The sequence below is a fragment of the Leptodactylus fuscus genome, chromosome 7 (assembly GCF_031893055.1).
Source record: "Leptodactylus fuscus isolate aLepFus1 chromosome 7, aLepFus1.hap2, whole genome shotgun sequence".
Lineage (NCBI taxonomy): Eukaryota > Metazoa > Chordata > Amphibia > Anura > Leptodactylidae > Leptodactylus > Leptodactylus fuscus.
In genome coordinates, this window is record NC_134271.1 from 33,431,288 (window position 1) to 33,454,725 (window position 23,438).

General features: G+C 41.9%; 1 protein-coding gene across 2 annotated transcripts in view; it reads left to right on the forward strand.

Annotated features, from left to right (window-relative positions):
- The window catches only part of PC (pyruvate carboxylase), a 628,691-nt gene that overhangs the window by 215,204 nt on the left and 390,049 nt on the right, over positions 1 to 23,438 (forward strand). For both annotated transcript variants that reach the window (XR_012717231.1, XM_075281583.1), the window contains one exon: positions 1,018 to 1,200. Coding sequence is in view for 1 of the 2 variants with exons in the window: in XM_075281583.1 (XP_075137684.1) it covers positions 1,018 to 1,200 (183 nt within the window). In the remaining variant the exon portion in view is untranslated. The remainder of the gene's footprint in view (positions 1 to 1,017; positions 1,201 to 23,438) is intronic.

The following is a 23,438-nucleotide window of genomic DNA, read 5'->3' on the forward strand; positions in this document are numbered from 1 at the left end:
GTCCAAATAGAGGGTTCTCCATTGTACAACTCTCTATTTGGACACCTTATTCTCCATTTTGGCTTCCATTTCACTTCCCCTCCACCCATACCGATATACTGAAGAAAGTCTTTTATGACCGAAACGTCCTGTGTACATTTATCGGTTAATAAATTTTGCACCTTGGGAGCTTCATTTTGAGTGCCGGAACTTCTTTTACTATATGTTATGGCAGTGTGGCATCACACACATTGACCAACGGCCAGTATATTACTAGCAAGATTTTCCATTAAAAATTTGTAATTTATGTGCCCAAGTTGTGCTTAAAGGAGTTCTTCAGGCTTATCTTTAAATATCTGATTGATAGGCGCCTGACCCCCAAACCCTAGTCTGGTCATCTGCATTTAGCCGTTACTGGAACCTGTCCTGTACACAGTAGGGGGCTGGAAGCAGAAAGCTCCATCCATTGTCTATCAGCGGGGCACCTGCACTGCTTAGCTCCCATTGAAGTCAGTGATAGCTGAGCTGCTAACTGCAAACCGCTTTCTGCTTCCGACCCCTTATTGTTTACAGAAGGTGGCTTTGTACAGATCATCGAGCTGGGGGCCAGTTGTCAGTCCCCTGTTAATCAGATATATATGGCCACAAAAAAATGAAGCCTGGACATCCCCTTTTAAAGCCACTTGTCCACAGTTTGGCACCAACTTGATTCACTGTTTTGTTTCATCTGGGGTTAAGTGCAATGTAGTTTGTCTTCCACTGCCACTTTATATAACTGGTTGTCTTCTATAGTGAGGTCCAGTTAGCTGTGCAATATTCAGACATGTGAACTTAGTACCACTGTACCCTGCTTGGGTCTTACTCTAAAGAAGGTGCTAAACAAGTACCCAATACTGGATACTTTATACCATTGAAAAAACAACAAAAGAGGGTCAAGTCAAGCTAAGGCCATCTGGTGCTATGACATACACATAAATGGGAAGTGATACAAGATTTCATCTATGAATTTACTTACTGACTTTATTTTTCCTGTCTCAGGTGTTCCGGAGTGGCGAGGGTATGGGTATCAGATTGGACAGTGCATCAGCCTTCCAAGGAGCGGTGATATCCCCACACTATGACTCCCTTCTTGTCAAGGTCATTGCACACGGGAAAGATCAGCAAGTGGCAGCGACCAAAATGAACCGAGCCCTGGCAGAATTCCGAATCCGTGGAGTGAAGGTAGGACAGACCTAGCGCCCAGCTCGGATATCAGTTAATTTTCTTTCTTTTTGCGGTGATGGCAAGACCACTAAGTAGCATTGAAACCCAGGAGACTGACCTGCTCTAGGAAAGCTGTTACATTAATATACAGAAAGGTGATACCTGGATATTTTAAGCAAGGAGACAGATCAAAAATCAGTTATGAATCATGAAGGTTTTTTCACACAAGCACATTTCTGGTGAAAGGTCATTTTATAGAAATGCATTTGTAGCATAGTTGGCAGCTCCGTGGCATCACACAATATGTATACTACATGGAAAATAGGACACGGCTATCTATAGAATTTATTCTAAGAGAAAGTCATCTGGTCATTGCAGAAACTTTCAACTTTCCCTTTTCTTCCTTCCCATTATTTAAAAAAAACAAACAAACTAACAAACAATTTACGGTATTTAATGTTAATTAATTTTATTTCTATTTCAAGTAGCATAAAATCTTTAAAGGTGTTGTTTCACCCCAAATTGATTTTTCATATTGATAAAAACCACAGGATAGGTCATCAGTATGTGCTTTGTAGGGGTTCGACACACAGATCCCACACAGACCCCATAAGCAGTGCCGACAACCCCCACAGATCACTTTCTGACCCACAGGATAGGTAGTCAGTATGAAAAATCAATCTGGGGCTGGAATACCTCTTTAAAGCCCCACATTGCGGTAATGCAGCTTTAGTTTGTTGCAGATTTTTGTAGCGAATGACTACAAAAGAAATGGGAAATATATGGGAACTACTTCTACTTCTACCTTCTGCTCAATCCACTACTGGCTTTGGTTTAAAAAACTGGAGCAAAATCGCAACAATGTGGGGCCTCAGCCTAAAAGTGTTTTTCCCCTCAGTACAAAGGAAGTAAGTTTTATAGTCATTGGGGGGGTCCAACTGCTAAAACCCTGAACGATCATAAGAACATGAGCCAACAATATGTCACCTGTCTAGATCAGTGGTGGACATGGTTGGCTCTATTCCTATATGTAAAAGGTTTTTCATCGTCAGTGATAAAGGTTTCAATAGAATATTCATAACTCCTTATAAAAAAAAAAATAATTCTGAAATTTTGACCATTTCCCACAGTGACCCTAAATAATTTGCTAGTGGATAAGGATTGATTTCCAAAATTCCACCATTTCTGCAAATTCTTACTATAAAGTCCACGTCCATAGTTTACCACTCTATTAGAATTTTCCATTTTAAAATGGAGGGTGAAGTCATCCATCGTTTTAGAAAGAACCCATCACACCTAACATGCCACCTAAGCGTAAGTTCACACGGGGATTTTTTGACTGGATTTTGACGCGGAATCCAGCTCCAAAAAAACGCCTCGCGTCGTTTTTCCGCAAGTGTTTTTTTCCTGCTCGTGAAGAAAAGAAGCGAACTGCCCTATCTTGCTGGAGATTCCACGGCTGTATCGGCCGCAGTTGTCTGTGGCGTGGCACTCTCTCCCGACTAGGCCCATTCATTTGGGCCTAATCTGGAGCGGAATGCCGCTGTCCTGGCTTCTAGACGCAGCTAGCCGAGGGAGACGTTTTTTGGAGCTGATTCTGAGGCAGATTCCCACATCAAAATTCGGTCCAAAAAACCCCATATGAACTCAGCTTAAATGTTTCAGGCAAGAAATTTTAAACAGTTTTTTTTCACTTCTTCAGTCCAAAAAATGAAGTCTAAATCTGCATATTGTAAATCTTTTCCCATTTTTACCGTACTACCATTACACCATCTTTGTACGCACTTTACTTACCATAGATACGTAACAGCTATATTTATTCAGCAATTCGCTCTAATCGGAGATCATTTGCGCAAATAATTCCCTTTTCAGATATTTTTGCTACCATCAAGGTTGCACTTCACCTAAAGCAATTGTTAGCTTTGCATTAGCAATACAAAGAAATTCCCTTTAGAGAGATATCAATAAACCTTTGTCTTTAAAGAGGACCTTTCATCAGATTGGGCACATGCAGTTTTATATACTGCTGGAAAGCTGACAGTGTGCTGAATTCAGCGCACTGTCGGCTTTCCCGATCTGTGCCCGGTGTAAAGCGCTATCAGTCCCGGGACCGTAGCACTTTAGTGTCAGAAGGGCATTTCTGACAGTTAGCCAGGGACGTCCTTCTGCCCAGCAGCGCCTATCGCGCTGTACTGTGTGAACGGGGAGGAACGCCCCCTCCCTCTGCTTACACAGCTCGTCCATAGACCAGTATTATCAGGAGGGGAGGGGGCGTTCCTCCCCAGTCTTAGAGCACAGCGCGATAGGCGCTGCTGGGCAGAAGGTCGTCCCTGGCTAAGTGTCAGAAACGCCCTTCTGACTGTAAAGCGCTACTTTACCAGGACCAATAGCGCTGAATTCTGCGCACTGTCGGCTTTCCAGCAGTATATTGAACTGCCTGTGCCCAATCTGATGAAAGGTCCTCTTTAAAGAGGACCTTTCACCATATCTGGGCACATGCAGTGTTATATACTGCCGGAAAGCTGACAGTGCGCTGAGTTCAGCGCACTGTCGGCTTTCCCGATCTGTGCCCGGTGTGAAGAGCTTACGGTCCGGTACCGTAGCTCTTCTATGGTCAGAAGGGCGTTTCTGACCATTAGCCAGAGACGTCCTTCTGCCTCGCGGCGTATATCACGCTGTGCTGTGGAGCGGGGAGGAACGCCCCCTCTCTCTGCTCACACAGCTCATCCATAGACGAGCATTATCAGGGAGGGAGGGGGCGTTCCTCCCCGCTCCACAGCACAGCGTGATGGGCGCCGCGAGGCAGAAGGACGTCTCTGGCTAATGGTCAGAAACGCCCTTCTGACCATAGAAGAGCTACGGTACCGGACCGTAAGCTCTTCACACCGGGCACAGATCGGGAAAGCCGACCGTGCGCTGAATTCAGCGCACTGTCAGCTTTCCAGCAGTATATAACACTGCATGTGCCCAGATATGGTGAAAGATCCTCTTTAAGTAGTTTCACCCTGCTGAAATTTATATCTGTTCTTCACCCTCAAAAATTATTTTAATATTCTGCCCGTCACATAGCAATATAAGGGCTTGTTTTCTGAGGAACAAGGTGTATTTTTAATGGCAAAATTTACATTTCTGTACTTTGTATTGTAAAATAATTCGTAGGCTGAAAAACACAATTCCCTTATTATTTTTTGGGTTTGTTATGGTGTTCGTGCAGTAAAAATGAACTGTTACCTATTACCATATTCTGACACACAATAGATTGGTACTTGACTGAGGCGGGTTATAAAGGTTCACAATGTGGTAGGCTCTCACTGGCTCCCTGACTGCCATGATGACTGCTCGTGGGAAGGACGATTGGAGCACAGAGGTTGCCCCCTCCCTAAGTATAACTGCTCAGATGCCATAGTCACCTGAGAAGGTAAACTACTGCCATTGGAATTAGTTCCCACGCCAGAAACTACTAGGTAGTGTCTGCTTTATAAAACAGCTGTCACCCCCCATTTATCTAGAGGATTCCTGTACCCTCTCCATACCCCCTACTTATTAACCCCTTTTTGACATGCACAGTATTACCAGGAAGGCACCATCTGATGTGCATCTCTAGGATTGATGGCCTTCCTTTAGGATAGACCATCAATATTAAATATACAGGGGACCATCATCTGTAATGTTTGAGCAGCGAGGCTCATGGTATGTAAACTGTATTGGCCAGTGTAGGTACCGCAGCGCTGTCCCTTTGAAGTTTATGTAAGAAGCACGGCTCGCAGTATGTAAACGTTACAGTGAGCCAAAATGCCTGAGTACAGGTTATCTGCGAGAGTCCTGGGTGTTGGACCACCGAAGATCTAATATTCATGACCTATCCTAAGGATATGCCATCAATTCTAGAAAATGAATTAGCCCTTTAAAGGGATTCTACCACTAAACCAAGATTTTTTATAATTGCCACGTCGGAATAGCCTTAAGAAAGGCTATTCGTCTCTTACCTTTAGACATGGTCTCTGCTGCGCCGTTCCTTAGAAATACCTTTTTTAACCGGTATGCAAATGAATTCTCCACAGCAATGAGGGCGGGCCGCAGCGCTCAAACGGCAATGGGGGCTTCCCTACTGCTGCCCGAGAACTCACTCCAGCGACGTCTCCATCTTCAGCTGCAACCCCACCTCTTCTGATTTTCGTCTTGGTCCAACCTCTGACACCTGCGCAGTATGCTCCTGTATTGAACTACAAGAGCAAGAGCGGCCTCCCAAAAATGGCCGGCGGCCAACTTTCCCAAAATGGTATCATTAAAATCGCCACCTTGTCCCACATAAAAAGATGCTATACCCAGCTCCATTCACCGAAGTATAAAAAAGTTACAGGTGTCACAATATGGAAACACAATTTTTTCTTTCTTTCCATTTTTCTAAGTTTTTGTAAGTTATCCAAACATTAGAAACACTACATAAATTTGGTATTGCTGTGATTGCACTCACCCACAGAATACAGGTAACATGGCATTTTTACCACATAGTGCATACCATAAAAAAGAAACTCATAAGAATTATATATATATATATATATATATATATATATATATATATATATATATATATATATATATATAATTTCATCTTCTTCAGAATTATTTTACTAGTTTCTCAGTACATTGCACATAATATTGAATGGTGCCGTTACAAAGTACAATTTGTTTTGCAAACAATAACCCATCATGTGAACAGAAAAATTAAAAAGAATTATGGTTCTTGGAATGGGGAAAGGGAAAAATGGAAATGCAAAAACAAAAAGTGGCTGAGGCAAAAAAGAGTTAAGTGGAATCAAGTAGAAGGTTTTTTGTTTTCTTGAGGGTTTTTTTAAGCAGAAGGTTTAACAATTGTCCTTAAATGCGGTTTAGAATGATATGAAAGGTGCAGTTTTGTAAATGGGCAATTTTATTTTTGTAAACTGAAAATAAATTGACAAAAAATTTTCCACTTGGCGCTCAGCGGTGCGTTGTGCTCCTTTGGTTTTGAATAATTCTGTTTACCTCTCCTCGGAAAGCAGACTCTATATAAGCTGCACTCCGCTCCCTAGACAGCGAGAAAAGCATAGCTAGGCCGATTTTGCTGTTTTGTTTTTTTTTTAAAGGGGGGGGGGGGGGGGTTCAGTCTTTGCACCCAGCCCTCAATAATCAGATGTTCTATAACTTATGACAAGCCAAAAATGTTGTGATACGAGATATGCTTTAAAACACTGGGTTGGGATTGGGCCACATCATATTAATTTATGCGATCTACCATTGACAAAATGCCACTGAGCGATCCTTCATGATTCTTAGTGCTTTATCATAGAATTCTATGGAACAAGTTCTGTATCTCACAAAGTAAGCTAAAGTGACTGCCCACGTAGTTTCTCCATGTCATTTAATGTAGATGCTACAAACTGAAGTTTTCTATTCTCTGTAATGTAGTAATTGCAACCCAGAGACAAGATTGGTAAAGAACCTCTCCATCCTTGTTCAGTCATCCTTCTAGATACTAATGATCATACTGCGCTTCCTGTGATCAAAAACATTAAGATCCTTGCTGACTAAGGCCGGCTCTAAATTACCCTGCAGCACAAGACATGGGGGACACAAACAAGCAACTGGCTTCTAGTAGTCAGAAGCTAATGCGAAATTTAGACCTCAGATTTATTTCAAAAGACAAATATTCATTGTCCTTAAAAAGGGATTGGGAGAGAAGTAGTAAAGCAAACAAGGGCAGATTTTTGAGAGGACCTGTTACTTGTGTGACCACTCTGGGAGAACCCTGTATGAAGCTGGACTGTCACGGTGACCTTATAGGCACCAGAACTCCCAGGAGAGGTGCACAGGGAGTAATGAGGCACCCGCAGGTCCCTGGGCTGAGATGGTGATGTGGGTGCCAGTGCTGCACCCCAACTAGAAGCTTGTGCCCAGGGCTTAGCTGCAAGGAAGGCAATGTCCAGGCCAGGATCAGTAGAAGTACTCACTGCTTTATTGTAACAGGCATCTGCTGGGTCACTTGTCCTGTAGCACTGAGTACTTCTACAGATCCTGGTCAGGAAATGGAGGGGAGAGGAGACAAGAGGGCAGCTGAAATCCTGAGATGAGAAAACCCCTTTAAGACAGCATGGTCTGGCTGCCACAAAAACCTGCCCACCTACAGTAGCTATGGCCATGTTTTTTTGTTTGTTTTTTTACATTAGAAGTGGACAAAGTTCCTGTCCCTTGTTCGGGAAAGACTTCACTATCTAGATACTACGCTGTCCAATCAGTTCCTTTCTCAGTGCATGAGGGGGGGCACACTTTGTTGAGAGAGGGTATGGTGATACTCAATGCATTCCCATGTTATTTCATATCATGTTTCCAAAAACATGTTATGAGGATGGGCAGACCTTTTAAATAGGAGATTAAAAAACATAGGTTTTTGTTTTTAACCCTATATTCCAATGCAATAGAGCTTAAAATCCTATATTCCTATTCTCCTCTGTAATGTTCGCTTGTTGCCTTGGAGTGCTTGCAGCTCTTGTACTATGCATCTAAATGTCTGTAAGCATCCTTTAGCTGCTCACACAGATGAATTTTACAGGGTAATTATTAATTCAGAAATAATTGCAGCTCTGCTTGGAGATCTAAATAATTCATTGCGTTTCTAGTCTGCGAGTCAGCACCCCATGCAACATCCAGGTTCCATAATGATGCCCTCTCTCCACCTCTCGCTGCATTATTTAAAGTGTATGATAAGAGCAGACTGATGAGATGCCGGATCCATCGCTCCTACTTTCTGCTGTAATAAAGCTGCTGCCTTCATTGGAGTAACTTAGTACAATGGTTTATTGCCATGGCCCTTACTTGGTTCTTCTTCTGCCCAATTATCCTTTCCCCCTTCCTCCCCATAAAGCAATATCCCCTCTTTTTTCTCTTTTTCTTCCCCCAGTGTTCATTTGATCTGCTCCTTATTTCCTCCTAATCCCTATTCTGTTCACTTTCTGCTCCACTGCTTCAAAGATCAGACTGAATACTATTGATTTTTGCCATCTATCTTTCTGCTTGTCTCCAGATAAAATCATGATCATCACTAAGTTACTGGAGCAAAACGCCATTGGTTGTACCCTGCGCCCGACACGCTCGGATAGCGCCATCTTACTGAGCCCTCTTAATTTTCTTTTCCATGCCCAGAAAGGCCATTATTGCTCATCCATCACCCAAACACCTCCAGTATCTGCAGCTACAGTAGCCAGCCGCGAGATATAACACTATAATTATATTGCGAGGCGGCTCTATTCTGGAACGTGTAAAGTAACAGTAAAGCGTAAATTAATTTCTAGTGCCGTCTTACTTTCAAGGTGAACTTTTTGTTTTCCGAGGTTCGGATAGACAGACATCACTCATATTGGCACAGCATCAATCTGAGCCTTGTCCATGGTGGTGTAATTAGTCATTGGGAATTAATGGGAGGTAAAGTAGAATATTGCAGTAAAGCACTTGAGAAACATTTTACATCTTATCATATAATCAACTTTGGTTTTAGAGGAGGAAAAAGATTACGTGCCCCTTTTCACTTTTCCACTTGACATTTTGTCTCCAGAATTAACCTAAATTAATAGCTGTACAAGTTCTTAGTGCTTGACTTTTAAGGTTTGCTCTCAAAGTATCAAATATTCTAATGCCTTTGTCCCTAATGTGAGTTTCTGAAGCCAGTGCACGGAGTGGCATTAAGCTGGGAGCGCATCTGTGGATTAGAACTTTAAAGGGGTTTCTGGTATAGAAGTGTATGAATGAAGTAGGTCATGAACGTACCACCGGTGTTAGATCCCAGTTCATTAATCTTTATTTATATTCCTCTTGCCAACACATTGGGTTTATCCCATTGACCGAATTACTATGTCAGTGTCATGTTACTCTTTCCAATTCATTAGACTGGAATAACCCATGCAGCTTCTGTGCACTACATACAGTATAGTCACCCTTGATATTGTATACAGTCATGGTTTTGGATATCAATGTTTTCCAGGACTTAACTACTGATGACCCTGTCCAACACTCCGGATACCCACAGATCAGCTTTTCACATGATGATTCAAAGGTCATTTGACATTACATGTCTTGTTTGCAGCTGAGACCTCATGCACAAGATTGACTTTGCAGGCCAAGGGGGTTACGATTTTTAAGGGAAGGCACTCTGTTCTCCAAGTGCATTCCATGTTGCATTGATTTCAGTGGGGGGAGTTTTTGTTCCGATCCATTTTTCTCCCTAATCCTCAGAATGTAACAGAACATCAGAGACCCCCTTGGACTGCACACTTGGTGCGGGAGGCCTAAGTCCCTTTCACAAGAATGGGACGGAGCTGCAATACTAAGCACTGTAAGCATAGATGGTGCAGCTGGATGTGTCGGATGCCTCAGGCCTGGTTGAGATCTGCGTTCAGTATTCCATTTGGGAAGTCCGGACGGAATACCGTCCCCCCGGTCGGAATACCGTCCCCCCGGACGGAATACCGTCCCCCCGGACGGAATACCGAACGCATTAATAAAGTGGTGAGCAATGAAAGCTCACAGACCCCATAGAGCATAATGTGGTCCGGGTGTTTTCCTGCACAGTGTTCGCACGAATCATGCTCACAGGAAGTTAGTTCTTTGAAGTATTTTCTCTCCGCATGGTTCGTGAGTACACCGCGCGGAAAACACCCTGACCACGTTATAGTCTATGGGGTCCGTCTGCTGTCATCGCTCACCGCTTTTTTAATGCGTTTGGTATTCCGTTCAAGCGGAATACCAAGCGTAGATGTGAACCAGGCCTCACCTCCACAAATCTGATGATAGGTCAAATCCAAATGATAGGTCATGAATATTTTAGTTCTGAAAAAATGAAGAAGTAATGACTGTACTGTACCCCTGCTATAAAATGTTGAGTTTTGTGATCTCGGGTGAGTCGCCTCACATCATTTTTATGTGTTTTCTAATATTCTGTTGCTAGATTCATTATTATTTATGATGCAGAGGAATTTTAGCTCCTATATAGGCATGTAATGTCACACACTGAAGAATGAAATGCGTTCAGATATCCAACTTCTGAGGATAGGATGTATTGGACAGCGCTTTAGAGCCTTATAAAGCGTATCTGTATGTACCTTACAAGGATGCCAGAAAGCGATTCGTTGGGGTACGGTTTCTCATTAAACAGACTCAGCGGTGTATGAAGACGTCTCTTTCAGACAGTGCTCAGTGGGAAGAAAAGTATGCAAATACTTTTATTCCCAGGAAGTGCGCTCATAAAAATTGTTATTAAAACCGCATATGTAATTCCATCCTTCGGTAGAGAAGGATCTTGCTCCTCCACACAGTGTCTCACTATTGGGTTACTTGTTTTCTTCCTAAGTTGTAAAGCGCTACAGAATATGTTGTTGCTATATCATTAATTCTTATACAGATCAGACCCAAATATGTTCTGGGGATGGTGCAGGGACCAGATGTCGCCCTCACAGATCAGATATGGTGCTGTAGGATCTCATTCCAAGGGGAGGCAGAAGCTAGTGGGGGAAAAAAAGAAGCACCCTGCCCCATCTTTGGGTGGATTCTGTCAAAACCTTCCATTGAAGTGAATGGGAGAAGGAAATCTTTCTGGCAAAGTCAGTTTCCATGGTGGGTTCCGCTGTGTGAACGTACCCTAAAAATTAAGTTTACTCAGCTATTTAGTTCAGTAAAACCGAGGAATTACATAATGTTACTATTTTACCAGCGATCATCGAATATTGAAATCTGTAATAGAGAGAGGTCCAAAAACCATAAGAAAAAAAAAACCCCTTTCATCTTATGGAGTGCTCTTGAGAGATGAAGCTGCGCTGTGATTGGGAAACAAACAAACGTTCTTTAGACAGCTCGTTGGTGCCATTGTGCCTCCATATTGACTAGGCAGGTCGCTACTTCTTTTACTTTCAATTATGTACTGAGAAGTAATCTGATTGGTTGCAGCGTTTGCTCCTGTTTCTAGGTGTTATGGAGTTTGCACTTACTAGTTGTTACTAGAAAAGTATTATCGGTAATATCTTAGGGTTCATTCTTGTACCATATTTTTTGGATCATAAGACACACCTGGTGGTCTAAGGTAATGCCAACCTTCATTGTATTGAACGTGTGTGTGTGTGTGTGTGTGTGTGTGTGTGTGTGTGTGTGTGTGTGTGGGGTCTATAGCTCAAGTACGCACTTTGACACCTCATTGGATCTAGCTATAATATATTAGTATATGATATATAGATATATATATATATATATATATATATATATACGCGCACACACACACACCAGTATATGCATACATAGTATTGCAGTATGCACATCATATATACTGTATACACACACAGTTCTGCTCCATGCCCTGAGGACTGAAGGACCTTTCATGACATTACAAACGTGTGATGAGTAGGGGAGATGACTACAACATATGTACATCACATTCAGCTTCCTCTCTCCTGCCTGCATGGATTTGTCAGATCGGTGTCTGGCAGGGTGGGAGAGAAGTGTGCAAACTGTGTTATTGTGCAAAGCCGTCAGGGGTGTCTGGCCTCCAGGGGACCCCTGATTCAGACTATAAGACACAGGCACTTTTTTTTTCTTGCTAAAAAGGGGATATTAGCGTTTGAAAAATATGTCCTGTGTTTCTGAAGTGGTGCAGAAAAGTCTGAGGAAAACTGATGCTAGAGTAGATTCGATTCCATAGTTTTCTGTGGGATTCATTATTTCATCCATCAGGATCAATAGTTGCACCAGACTGCACTGGACCTGCAAATATTACTTGCAATATTTTCCCATCTGGTTCCTTGTTGGTCCAGGCCAGTGTGTAATGGGTGCCAGTCGCCTCTGTTTTGATATTTATCTCCAAGTTTTCTGTACTATAACTGAATTACAATAGAAGTGGCATGTATATGTGAGTGCACCCTTATTACTGAATTACAATAAGAAGTGGCATGTATATGTAAGTGCACCCTTATTACTGAATTACAATAGAAGTGGCATGTATATGTGAGTGCACCCTTATTACTGAATTACAATAAGAAGTGGCATGTATATGTGAGTGCACCCTTATTCCTGAATTACAATAGAAGTGGCATATATATGTGAGTGCACCCTTACTACTAAATTACAATAGAAGTGGCATGTATATGTGAGTGCACCCTTATTACTGAATTACAATAAGAAGTGGCATGTATATGTGAGTGCACCCTTATTCCTGAATTACAATAGAAGTGGCATATATATGTGAGTGCACCCTTACTACTAAATTACAATAGAAGTGGCATGTATATGTGAGTGCACCCTTATTACTGAATTACAATAAGAAGTGGCATGTATATGTGAGTGCACCCTTATTACTGAATTACAATAGAAGTGGCATATATATGTGAGTGCACCCTTACTACTAAATTACAATAGAAGTGGCATGTATATGTGAGTGCACCCTTATTACTGAATTACAATAGAAGTGGCATATATATGTGAGTGCACCCTTACTACTAAATTACAATAGAAGTGGCATGTATATGTGAGTGCACCCTTACTACTAAATTACAATAGAAGTGGCATGTATATGTGAGTGCACCCTTACTACTAAATTACAATAGAAGTGGCATGTATATGTGAGTGCACCCTTATTACTGAATTACAATAAGAAGTGGCATGTATATGTGAGTGCACCCTTACAGAAGTGGCATGTATATGTGAGTGCACCCTTACAGAAGTGGCATGTATATGTGAGCGCACCCTTACAGAAGTGGCATGTATATGTGAGCGCACCCTTACAGAAGTGGCATGTATATGTGAGCGCACCCTTACAGAAGTGGCATGTATATGTGAGCGCACCCTTACAGAAGTGGCATGTATATGTGAGCGCACCCTTACAGAAGTGGCATGTATATGTGAGCGCACCCTTACAGAAGTGGCATGTATATGTGAGCGCACCCTTACAGAAGTGGCATGTATATGTGAGCGCACCCTTACAGAAGTGGCATGTATATGTGAGCGCACCCTTACAGAAGTGGCATGTATATGTGAGCGCACCCTTACAGAAGTGGCATGTATATGTGAGCGCACCCTTACAGAAGTGGCATGTATATGTGAGTGCACCCTTACAGAAGTGGCATGTATATGTGAGTGCACCCTTACAGAAGTGGCATGTATATGTGAGCGCACCCTTACAGAAGTGGCATGTATATGTGAGTGCACCCTTACAGAAGTGGCATGTATATGTGAGCGCACCCTTACAGAAGTGGCATGTATATGTGAGCGCACCCTTACAGAAGTGGCATGTATATGTGAGTGCACCCTTACAGAAGTGGCATGTATATGTGAGTGCACCCTTACAGAAGTGGCATGTATATGTGAGTGCACCCTTACAGAAGTGGCATGTATATGTGAGTGCACCCTTACAGAAGTGGCATGTATATGTGAGTGCACCCTTACAGAAGTGGCATGTATATGTGAGTGCACCCTTACAGAAGTGGCATGTATATGTGAGCGCACCCTTACAGAAGTGGCATGTATATGTGAGCGCACCCTTACAGAAGTGGCATGTATATGTGAGCGCACCCTTACAGAAGTGGCATGTATATGTGAGCGCACCCTTACAGAAGTGGCATGTATATGTGAGCGCACCCTTACAGAAGTGGCATGTATATGTGAGCGCACCCTTACAGAAGTGGCATGTATATGTGAGTGCACCCTTACAGAAGTGGCATGTATATGTGAGCGCACCCTTACAGAAGTGGCATGTATATGTGAGCGCACCCTTACAGAAGTGGCATGTATATGTGAGCGCACCCTTACAGAAGTGGCATGTATATGTGAGCGCACCCTTACAGAAGTGGCATGTATATGTGAGCGCACCCTTACAGAAGTGGCATGTATATGTGAGTGCACCCTTACAGAAGTGGCATGTATATGTGAGCGCACCCTTACAGAAGTGGCATGTATATGTGAGTGCACCCTTACAGAAGTGGCATGTATATGTGAGTGCACCCTTACAGAAGTGGCATGTATATGTGAGCGCACCCTTACAGAAGTGGCATGTATATGTGAGCGCACCCTTACAGAAGTGGCATGTATATGTGAGCGCACCCTTACAGAAGTGGCATGTATATGTGAGTGCACCCTTACAGAAGTGGCATGTATATGTGAGCGCACCCTTTAAAAAGGAAATAGTCATTTCAGTGAAGGAAATTCTTAAACTCACTATGGCAACCATTGCATACTTTTATCTCGGAGAATATTCTTCCTACATAATACTTGTATTACTGAGGGAACATCTCCTATAACAACACATACTTTCGTATTATGTTCTCCAATGAAATAGCTGACTCTTTGTATCAAACAAAATGAGCCAAGATAAGAAAAAATTAAGATATGCAGTAATAGAAGTTCTTCTTTACCATTTACACGGGCAGTAAAGCCAGCTCTTTCAATTTGAGCTTGTAATACACAAATATCTACCTTAGGATATTCTTTAGGCCACAAATAGGATCTGCAAACAGCCGCCATGTTAACAATTTATACATGGTGCGGCCGGTTTGTTATGTCTTGTACGGAAATTTTTTGCATGCTATTTTTGGCCTAAAGACGTTGACTTCATAGTTTTCCTCTATGCACACCACTTATAAAAAGTGAAAGGCTAACCTAGATTTCAGTTCTGGCACATAGACCTCATGAGATGTTCTAGAATTATTGAGATTAAATAAATCCCCTATGTGTACAATGTAAAGATATTTCCAAAGCTGATATTCTATAAACCTGCCATAAATGTTGTGTTGGGATAAACCTCGGTGTATTACTCGGTGTCCAGTAGACGTGAATCACACGGCCACGCGAAGACTTGCTTTTTTAAATGTTAAATTTTTTAAAAATATAAATTATATCCCATGTTCTTTTGGGCTTATCAAGGCTTAAAAGGGTATTTAAAATAATTTATGTAAATTTTTGATTTGTAGGTTTGTGATACGATAATATCCAGAAAAAGTGCAATGGTCATTTCAGAAACTTTGGGTATGTGATAGTGACTTGTGAAAAGTTTTGATCGGTCCAGATGTTTGCTTAGAGGACGTTCACACTACCATTGGTGTCCACTCAGGAGTGTCCGTGGCTATTGTACGTACAAGATTTTAGCAATGGACACTAGCTGGTTTGTTTCCAATTTCCATTCATTTTAATGGGATTTTATCTTGTTGCCTTTAGTATCCGTTTGTATTCTTTAGCGTCTGTTTACAACCATTTCTGTTTTTTCAAGCGGACAAAAAAAATCCTACAAGCCAGACTTTTCTGTCTGTTTGAAAAAAACGGACAGAAAGTGTCCGTTTTTTCTTTGTTTTTTTTCTAACGTTGAGGTCTATGGGCAACTGACATATAATGGACAGTAACTGATAGCCAACAGTTACTATCCGTTTGTGTCCATTATGAGAGGTGTTTTGTTTTTTTTTTTGTTTTTTTAATGGACATTTTGTGTGAACCCTACCTTAAAGGGGTTTTTCCATCTCCCTGTTTCAGCAGCTTTTCCTGCTGTTTCCTCTTCTCAAGTATGAAGTATCACAATACTTATGATTATTAGAAATCTACTATAAATGCAGATCAGATAACATGGACATGTCTTTAGAGAACTGAGTGTTATCAGCGTGTTTAATAATTTCACATAGCAGGAAAACAAAGCAGCATTGCTAAATCAATAGATTCAGTTTATATAAGCTACCAGTATAGGTAGGATCCCTGAGATGGGAATACCCCTTTGTGTTAAGGAAATAAAACTATATGGTTTATGTGTAGTTTATGATCTATTGCAATTCAAGTTCTGGGAGACCAGTTGAACTTGAGCGGGCCTTATCGGGCGCTAGGTGATCTGCATATTACGGTGAGTATTCTATAGCACAAGGTTGTTAATGTGGCCAAATAGCACAGACTTTGCAGCATTGACAACGCTAGCTGTGTCTTCTGCCTTTTATCGACACTTTACAATTAATGAGGCTTTACTGTTGCCTGTGGCTTTATTTAGGTGATTTTTAAATAGAACAGCTGTAAGAACATGCTAAATATGTTGGAGAAGCAATGACAGGATTATACCCCGCTGTAAATTGTTAGTCACAGAGCATTTTATGGTCGCTAATAGCTCAAGGTGAAGGTCACATTACATACTTTTAAGGTGTTTTCTAATCTTCTTTAACTAGATGTATGATTATTTATGATGCAGATGAATTTTTAGCTCCTGTATGGGCATCTAATGCAAAAGAAGGATGCCTCTAGTGCATGTAATCGATAACTACACTTTTAGTCAATGGCTGACCCTTTAACAGGCTTGCAACGTGACTTGGAATATAAACCAAATTAGATATTTTTTCTATAAAATAGAGGTTCACCCAAAGACTGCGGATTCTGTTTCTGTCAGGACAGAGCAGGCTACTGGTTGAATATCCAAAAGAAGATAGGATATTTTGGACAACTGTAGAGTCTTGCATATGTCACTGTAAAAATGTGACATACCAAAAAGCAATAATATCCATTATTAGAAATGAGCGAACAGTAAAATGTTCGAGATTCGATATTCGTTTCAAGTAGCCCCTCAATATTCGACTACTCGAATCGAATATTGAATCCTATTATACTCTATGGGGGGGAAAATGCTCGTTTCAGGGGTAGGCAACGTTTGATCAAATTACACTTACCAAGTCCATGAGTGAGGGTCGGGCTGAATCCTCCAAGAAGTCTTCTCCATGCAGCGTCCCCGCAGCGTCTTCCGGCTCTGAATTCACTCTGCCAGCCATCGGGCCTGGGCAGAGCCGATTGTGCATGCCCGCACTACAAGCGGACATTCGCAGTCGGCTCTGCCCAGGCCCGATGCCTGACAGAGTGAATTCAGAGCCGGAAGACGCCGCGGGGAAGCTGCGCGGAGAAGACTTCTAAAGGTAGGAGAAGAACCAGCGTTGATTGGCCAACTGTATAGCATTCGGCCAATCAATGCTGGTTCTGCATCAAACTTTTCCATTCGAACAGCGAGTGGTACTAGATCGAGTACGAGTATTTCGAATACCGTAGTATTCGATCGAGTAAGTAATACTACTCGCTCATCTCTATCCATTATGAGTATCTAGGGCAGCACCTTTTTTTTTTTTTGTATGGTGTGCCGATTAAAAAAAAAAAGTGTCAGTGTGCCCTGCAGCGATTGTAGGGATGTCGACTTCTACATGTACGTTCATAAAACACAATCGGTATGTGTTTTATTACTAAGGAAATCTTCAGGACTACCCATTGTTTATATGTCTATATAAGTCGGGGCAGTCCAATCTTAACCATGCAAGGACATACACTGCATAAGCCGGAGCTCCTTTATTACTGCCCCTGCCCTCCCGATTGCTGTGTATTCATCTATTGGAGTCACCATAATACAGTTCCCCTCTGACATAAATAATGGGGCCCAGATCTAGAGGGTTCAGATTAGTTATTGAGTACCGCAGAATAAGCTGCGTGTCTCCTGTTACTAGGGCAAGTGTAAGTGAAAAACACATTTACCTCCTTTTTTGTTTGCTCGAGTAGTCAAATAAATAAAAAAATAAAAAAACATACAAAAATAAAACCCTTTGTGTTACCAAAAATAAAAAGAACCCGCAAAGGTTATTTGCTTAAAATTTTAGAACCCTCAAAACTACATGTACAAAAAAAAAAAATCCCTGAAAATGTGTCTGGTCCTGAACCTGGGAAAGTTGCCAGTCCTGAACTGGTTAAATGAGCTTCATGTAGATTTGTTTGTTCCAATCCTCATCTACTCTTGCAGTGAAATAATGTTTCCTGACATTGCTTCTGATCTTCCTCCAAACTAATTTCAGTTTGTGCCTTTCTTCAGTTTTCCATAAAGAAAAAAAAAAAGTTTATTTTAATTTCCATCTGTCTTCTTCAGTTGCACCTCAGATGCCCTCTAAAATTACCTAAAATTGTTAGTGTTCGGCCCCTAAAGTTCCCAAAGATGTTTGCCTTACGCTGAATTAAAGGGCATTTTCCATGAAAGGTGACCAGAAGAACCCGGATTCAAGAGTCCCCCATGCATGCCTCCTATACGTGAATGGGATGTAATCGCGTTCCATGTCCTGTGCTCCATTCACTGCTTTGGGGTTGGTTGTCAGAATGAACCAGAAGCCCCTTAGCAGTGAATTGGGGGCACGTAGTGGACAGGACTATGAATATGTAAATTTCTTAAAGTACCGTATATACTCGAGTATAAGCCAAATTTTCAGCACAGTTTTTGTGCTGAAAAAGCCCCCCCTCGGCTTATAATCGAGTCAGCAAGGGGTTAATAGGAGCACTGCAGATTGAATTCCAAGTGGGGGTGGGGGGGGGAACAGTCCTCAAGCTCAGGGAAGGGGCAGACAGACAACCTAAACACCCCCTCCCCTTCCCCTGCACCCAAAAACTCCGACCATTTTAATTTTTGAAATTTTCCAGTAGCTGCTACATTTCCCTCCCAGGCTTATACTTGAGTCAATAAGTTTTCCCAGTTTTTTGTGGTAAAATTAGGGACCTGGGCTTATACTCGAGTATATACGGTATCCTGTTGGCTTTATTGGCAGCACATTGGCATTGTATTCTGCCTTCTGAATAACTTCCAGTCCAGTAAGTCGAGGGCTTTGTCTTATGAATGTTTGCGGTTTTCTGTAAATATCCGATGTTTTGTTCTTTCCATGGCACAGTACGGTAAAGTAGATTTATTTAGTGAAATCTTTAAGATGTCTTCACTCTAATAGACTTGTTTTTACTGGTTGAAATGTGAGATTTGTTTCTTCTCTAAATGTGTTGAGCGCAACAACTAAATAAGTGACAGCGACTCGTGTTAGTGAGTCAACTGTGGTATTTGATTGACGAACCTTCTAATGAAGGATGACATTTCTTAAATGCTTCTTAAGACGGAGAAGACTGAATCCTGCTGTATCGTAGCAGAGGGCTATCATTAACGTGAAATATCAAACTCCTTTCACATCAGTGCCCCAACACGGCGTGACTACTGAAACTCACAGGGGGAAGTATGAATAGTCAATAATACTGAATCATACCGCGTAGTACCTCATACGCTCACGCACTTATATACTCACCTACCAAAGTCTTTATTTTGATTAATAAGAGTATTGAATTTTTTTTAATGAATTCATAGTTATTATATGTGTCTAAAATCTTTTGTTTCTATTGTACTTTCATATCCATGATCCACATAATGATGACCTATCTCAAGGTATCAATATTAGGTGGTGAGGGTCTGCACACAATCTACTAGCAATGCGGGATGTGACTCTACTAAAGGGGACACAGACAAAGGGAATCAGTGAATAGGCCAATGTGCTTGCACTGCAGTCTGCCGGGTGCTTAGTGTCAGACCACGACCAATATGGCATTGATGGCCCATCCAAAAGGATACTAAACTAGATGGAAGGTTTTTACCAACTGCATCCTTTTCAACAACCACACTATGTAAGTACAAGTATACACAGATCTACAGCAGCGCGTTTCATTCTAGTGACTAGTACCCCACGCGGATCTTACGACCTGTCTCTATGATGTCAGTAACTACAAGTGCACTGCATATAGTATATCTGTGGTAGACAACAGTAAAGCACTTTTTACATTTCCTGACACTTAATAGCCTCATTTTCTACGTTCGATGTAATACATTTTGTCAAGAAAAAAGATGTACAGTAGATTTGTTAAATAAGACGGTGTAGTGAGACAGGTTTATCACTGAATTTATGCCAGCTTTCTTTTCAACATTTTGACATTTAGAGAAAATGAACACGAATTGGCAAAAACACTCTCTTTTTGTGGCTCTTTAAATAATACTCTAATCTGGTTTATTATAACAATTTTAATTTACCACAAAATTTGTCTAATTCTCTTGAGTGGTTCCAAACATACACATCTTACATTAGGTTCACACTAGCGTTTGGCTCTCCGTCGTTCAGGTCCACATGGGGACTCAAAAGATAGACAGCCTGTCCCCCTAAAGGGATTCTACCATTAAAATTGAATTTTTTGTGGATCACACATAGGAATAGCCTTAAGAAAGGCTATTCTTCTCCTACCATTAGATGTCTTCTCCACGCCGCCGTTCGGTAAAAATCCCGGTTTTCTTCGGTATGCAAATGAGTTCTCTCACAGCACTGGGGACAGGCCCTAGCACTCAAACAGCACTAGGGGCATCCCCAATGCTGCGAGAGAACTCTCCAGCGCCGCCTCCATCTTCTTCAGGAATGGCCTCTTCACGCGTCTTCTTCATGCGCTGGGGGTCAAACTTCTAGGCCTCGGGCAGAGCCGACTGCGCATGCCTGCGGCCACAAGAAAAATGGCTGCTTACATAGTAAGGAAGTATTTTCTTGTGGCCTGTGGGCATGAGCAGTCGGCTAGAAACAAAAGCGCATGTAGAAGACACGTGAAGAGGACGTTCCTCAAGAAGATGGAGGCAGCGCTGGAGAGTTCTCTCGCAGCATTGTGGACCCTCCTAGTGCTATTTGAGCGTGGGGGCCCATCCCCAGTGCTGTGAGAAAACCCCCTTTGCATACCGACGAAAACCGGGATTTCTATCAAACGGCGGCGCGGAAAAGACATCTAAAGGCAGGAGAAGAGTAGCCTTTTTTAAGGCTATTCCTACGTGTGAGCCACAAAAAATTCGATTTTAATGGTAGAATCCCTTTAAAAAGTGTTTACCTGCTTTGTAGTGAAGACAACGGAGAGAAATGTCCTCCTTACAGGAGAACTGGAGACTCAAATGCCATGTGAACCTCTCCATAAGCTCCATTCAGATCACGTTCAGATCACGTTTTATACATCAGTTTAGAGAAAAATCCATTTACATACAAACTACTATTAGAAAATACGGGTCAGTTTGTATCCATTTGGTTTTTTTGACAAGTACAATAACTTTTTATACCATATATTTGTGACCATCCAAACGAACAGAAACTCACCCCTTTTTTATGTAAACTATGGCCTCCTATTGGTGCCTGTTATTTGGGGATCTGTGCTGTGAGAGTAAGACTCCCTTTGAACAATTGTGTCTTGGGGTGGGAGCTCTCCATCACACCAACTTTTCTTGTATCCACTCACCACCTAGATATATTGGAAAATGGGGTGAGGGGCAGGAGCTTTCTCTGTCTGTGGAACAGAGTTTTGGGTTTTGCTTATACAATGGTTCATCCTTCAGTTCCAAGTACTAGGCAGGATACAAACTGCCCCGGTGGTACAGATTGCTGCTTGCCTCCTCCCGATTTTTATCAGGAAAGAGCGTTTTTTCCTCTTACATTAGGACTGGAGCCAAAAGGGACAAACGTTTCGGAATTTCCGTTAGGAAGTGAATGTTACTTTGGAAATTGTTGCAGCAAAAAACACTAAAATTGGGTGTTTTTCCTTTTTTTTTTTTTTTTTTTTTGCTGTGGCTCAAGTGTAAGTTTCTCTTTGGAACCCCCACAGAAAGTTTGCATTGGAAAGTTTGAGAGCTACGGGTGAAATCCACAGCAATAATTGACATGTTGCTGGTTCATACCCTGCAGAGTAAGTGACTTTTTGCGCAGCTGGGTCTAGTCGCAGCATATGGATGAGATTAAATCCCCTGCACTATGCCGCTACTGCGGATCACAGTGGGTTAGCCGCCGGCAAGTTCACGCCAGCTAACCCTCTGCAATTACTGCCCGTGTTGCCCCAGCCTTCTAGGCCTGGAAATTGTAAGACTCCACTTTTTTTCCCTATCAGATTTAGGTGACATGACTTTCCTTTACTGTTGTCACAAAGGCGACAACCATAAGTTGGTACAATGTAGAAACCATGCTGTAAGTGTGAGTCTAAGGAATATTGTATAGGAGGAGAATGTCAATAGCTGCTCCGCGGTTTCTCCTTTTGCAATGGAGTTTTTCTTTAAGTTAATCCGATCATTAATTCTCTGACTTTCTATCTGGATATTATCAGGCACAAGTTACACAACACTGATGTCTTCTCACTATAGCCACAAGCTGTGTTTAATAATGTAAACCTTGCTCATGAGCTAGTGGGTACACTTTTAACTGCTTTGTAGGACATATGCGCATTTAAGGATCTCCAAAAGCTATTAAAATAAATCACATCGGGCAACCGGAGCAGTGGCTGCAGAAAAACCTATCATTCTCAATATTGCAAAGACAAGGTACGATTACACTGAATATTACAGCAAGCCAGACAAGATGAGTACAGATTGAACCTGCATCTCGGGCACACGCAGATATAGTGGAAAATGGTAGTCCGTCAAGTATCCAAACATTTTAGGCCCAAGCAGACATTGAGCAAACATCCTGAGGCACGTGTATTAGTCTTCAAGATCTGCTAAATATACACGCTGTCACTTATACTACTAGATTTGTACCCTGTTTTCTATAATTTGACATTGACACGGTTTCAGCCATTTACACTTGTATTGACTTGTGAGATCTATCTATCTATCTATCTATCTATCTATCTATCTATCTATCTATCTATCTATCTATCTCTCTCTCTCTCTCTCTCTCTATCTATCTCTCTGTCTGTCTATAGTGTACATATAATAAAGTGCAATTTTTTTATTGTATGTTTTGTAACTCAGTATTATCGCATCATTTTATTCATGACACTTGGCCTTAAAGGGCATGCTTTTATATTTATTCTTTAAAGGTAAGTTCACACTGGTTTTTTTTTTGGATCGGAACCTGAGGCGGAGGCTGCCTCAGGTTCCGCTCCAAAAACCGGGTAGCCGTGACTGATAGCCGATGTACTACACCGGCATCCAGCCCGCACTCTGCTCTGGAGTAGGCCCAATGAATGGGCCTAGTCTGGAGGAGGGTGTGTCTTAAGGCCGAATCGCGAGGTGACTCGGCCTGAAGAATGAGCATCTCGCTTCTTTTTTCCGGGAGCCGGAAGAAACGGCTCCCAGAAAAAAAGACCTGAGCGGCTCCCATTCATTTCAATGGGAGCCATCATTTTGGTCAGGGTTTTGAGGCGGATACAGCCTCAAAACCCTGACCAAAAAACTCTGTGTGAACTTAGCCTAACACTCGTACAACCCTTTGCCCTGGACTAAAGATCAACATATGGCCGAGTATGAGATGGAGATGGAGTACAATCTGCAATACTGCGGCAAAAATCCCAAGCTAGTGCCGCGATAATGAAATATTATTTTTGGTTTATGCACTTTGTATGACAACAATACTGGCGCAACATACCTTTAATGGCTGCTACGTCTGTAGGCA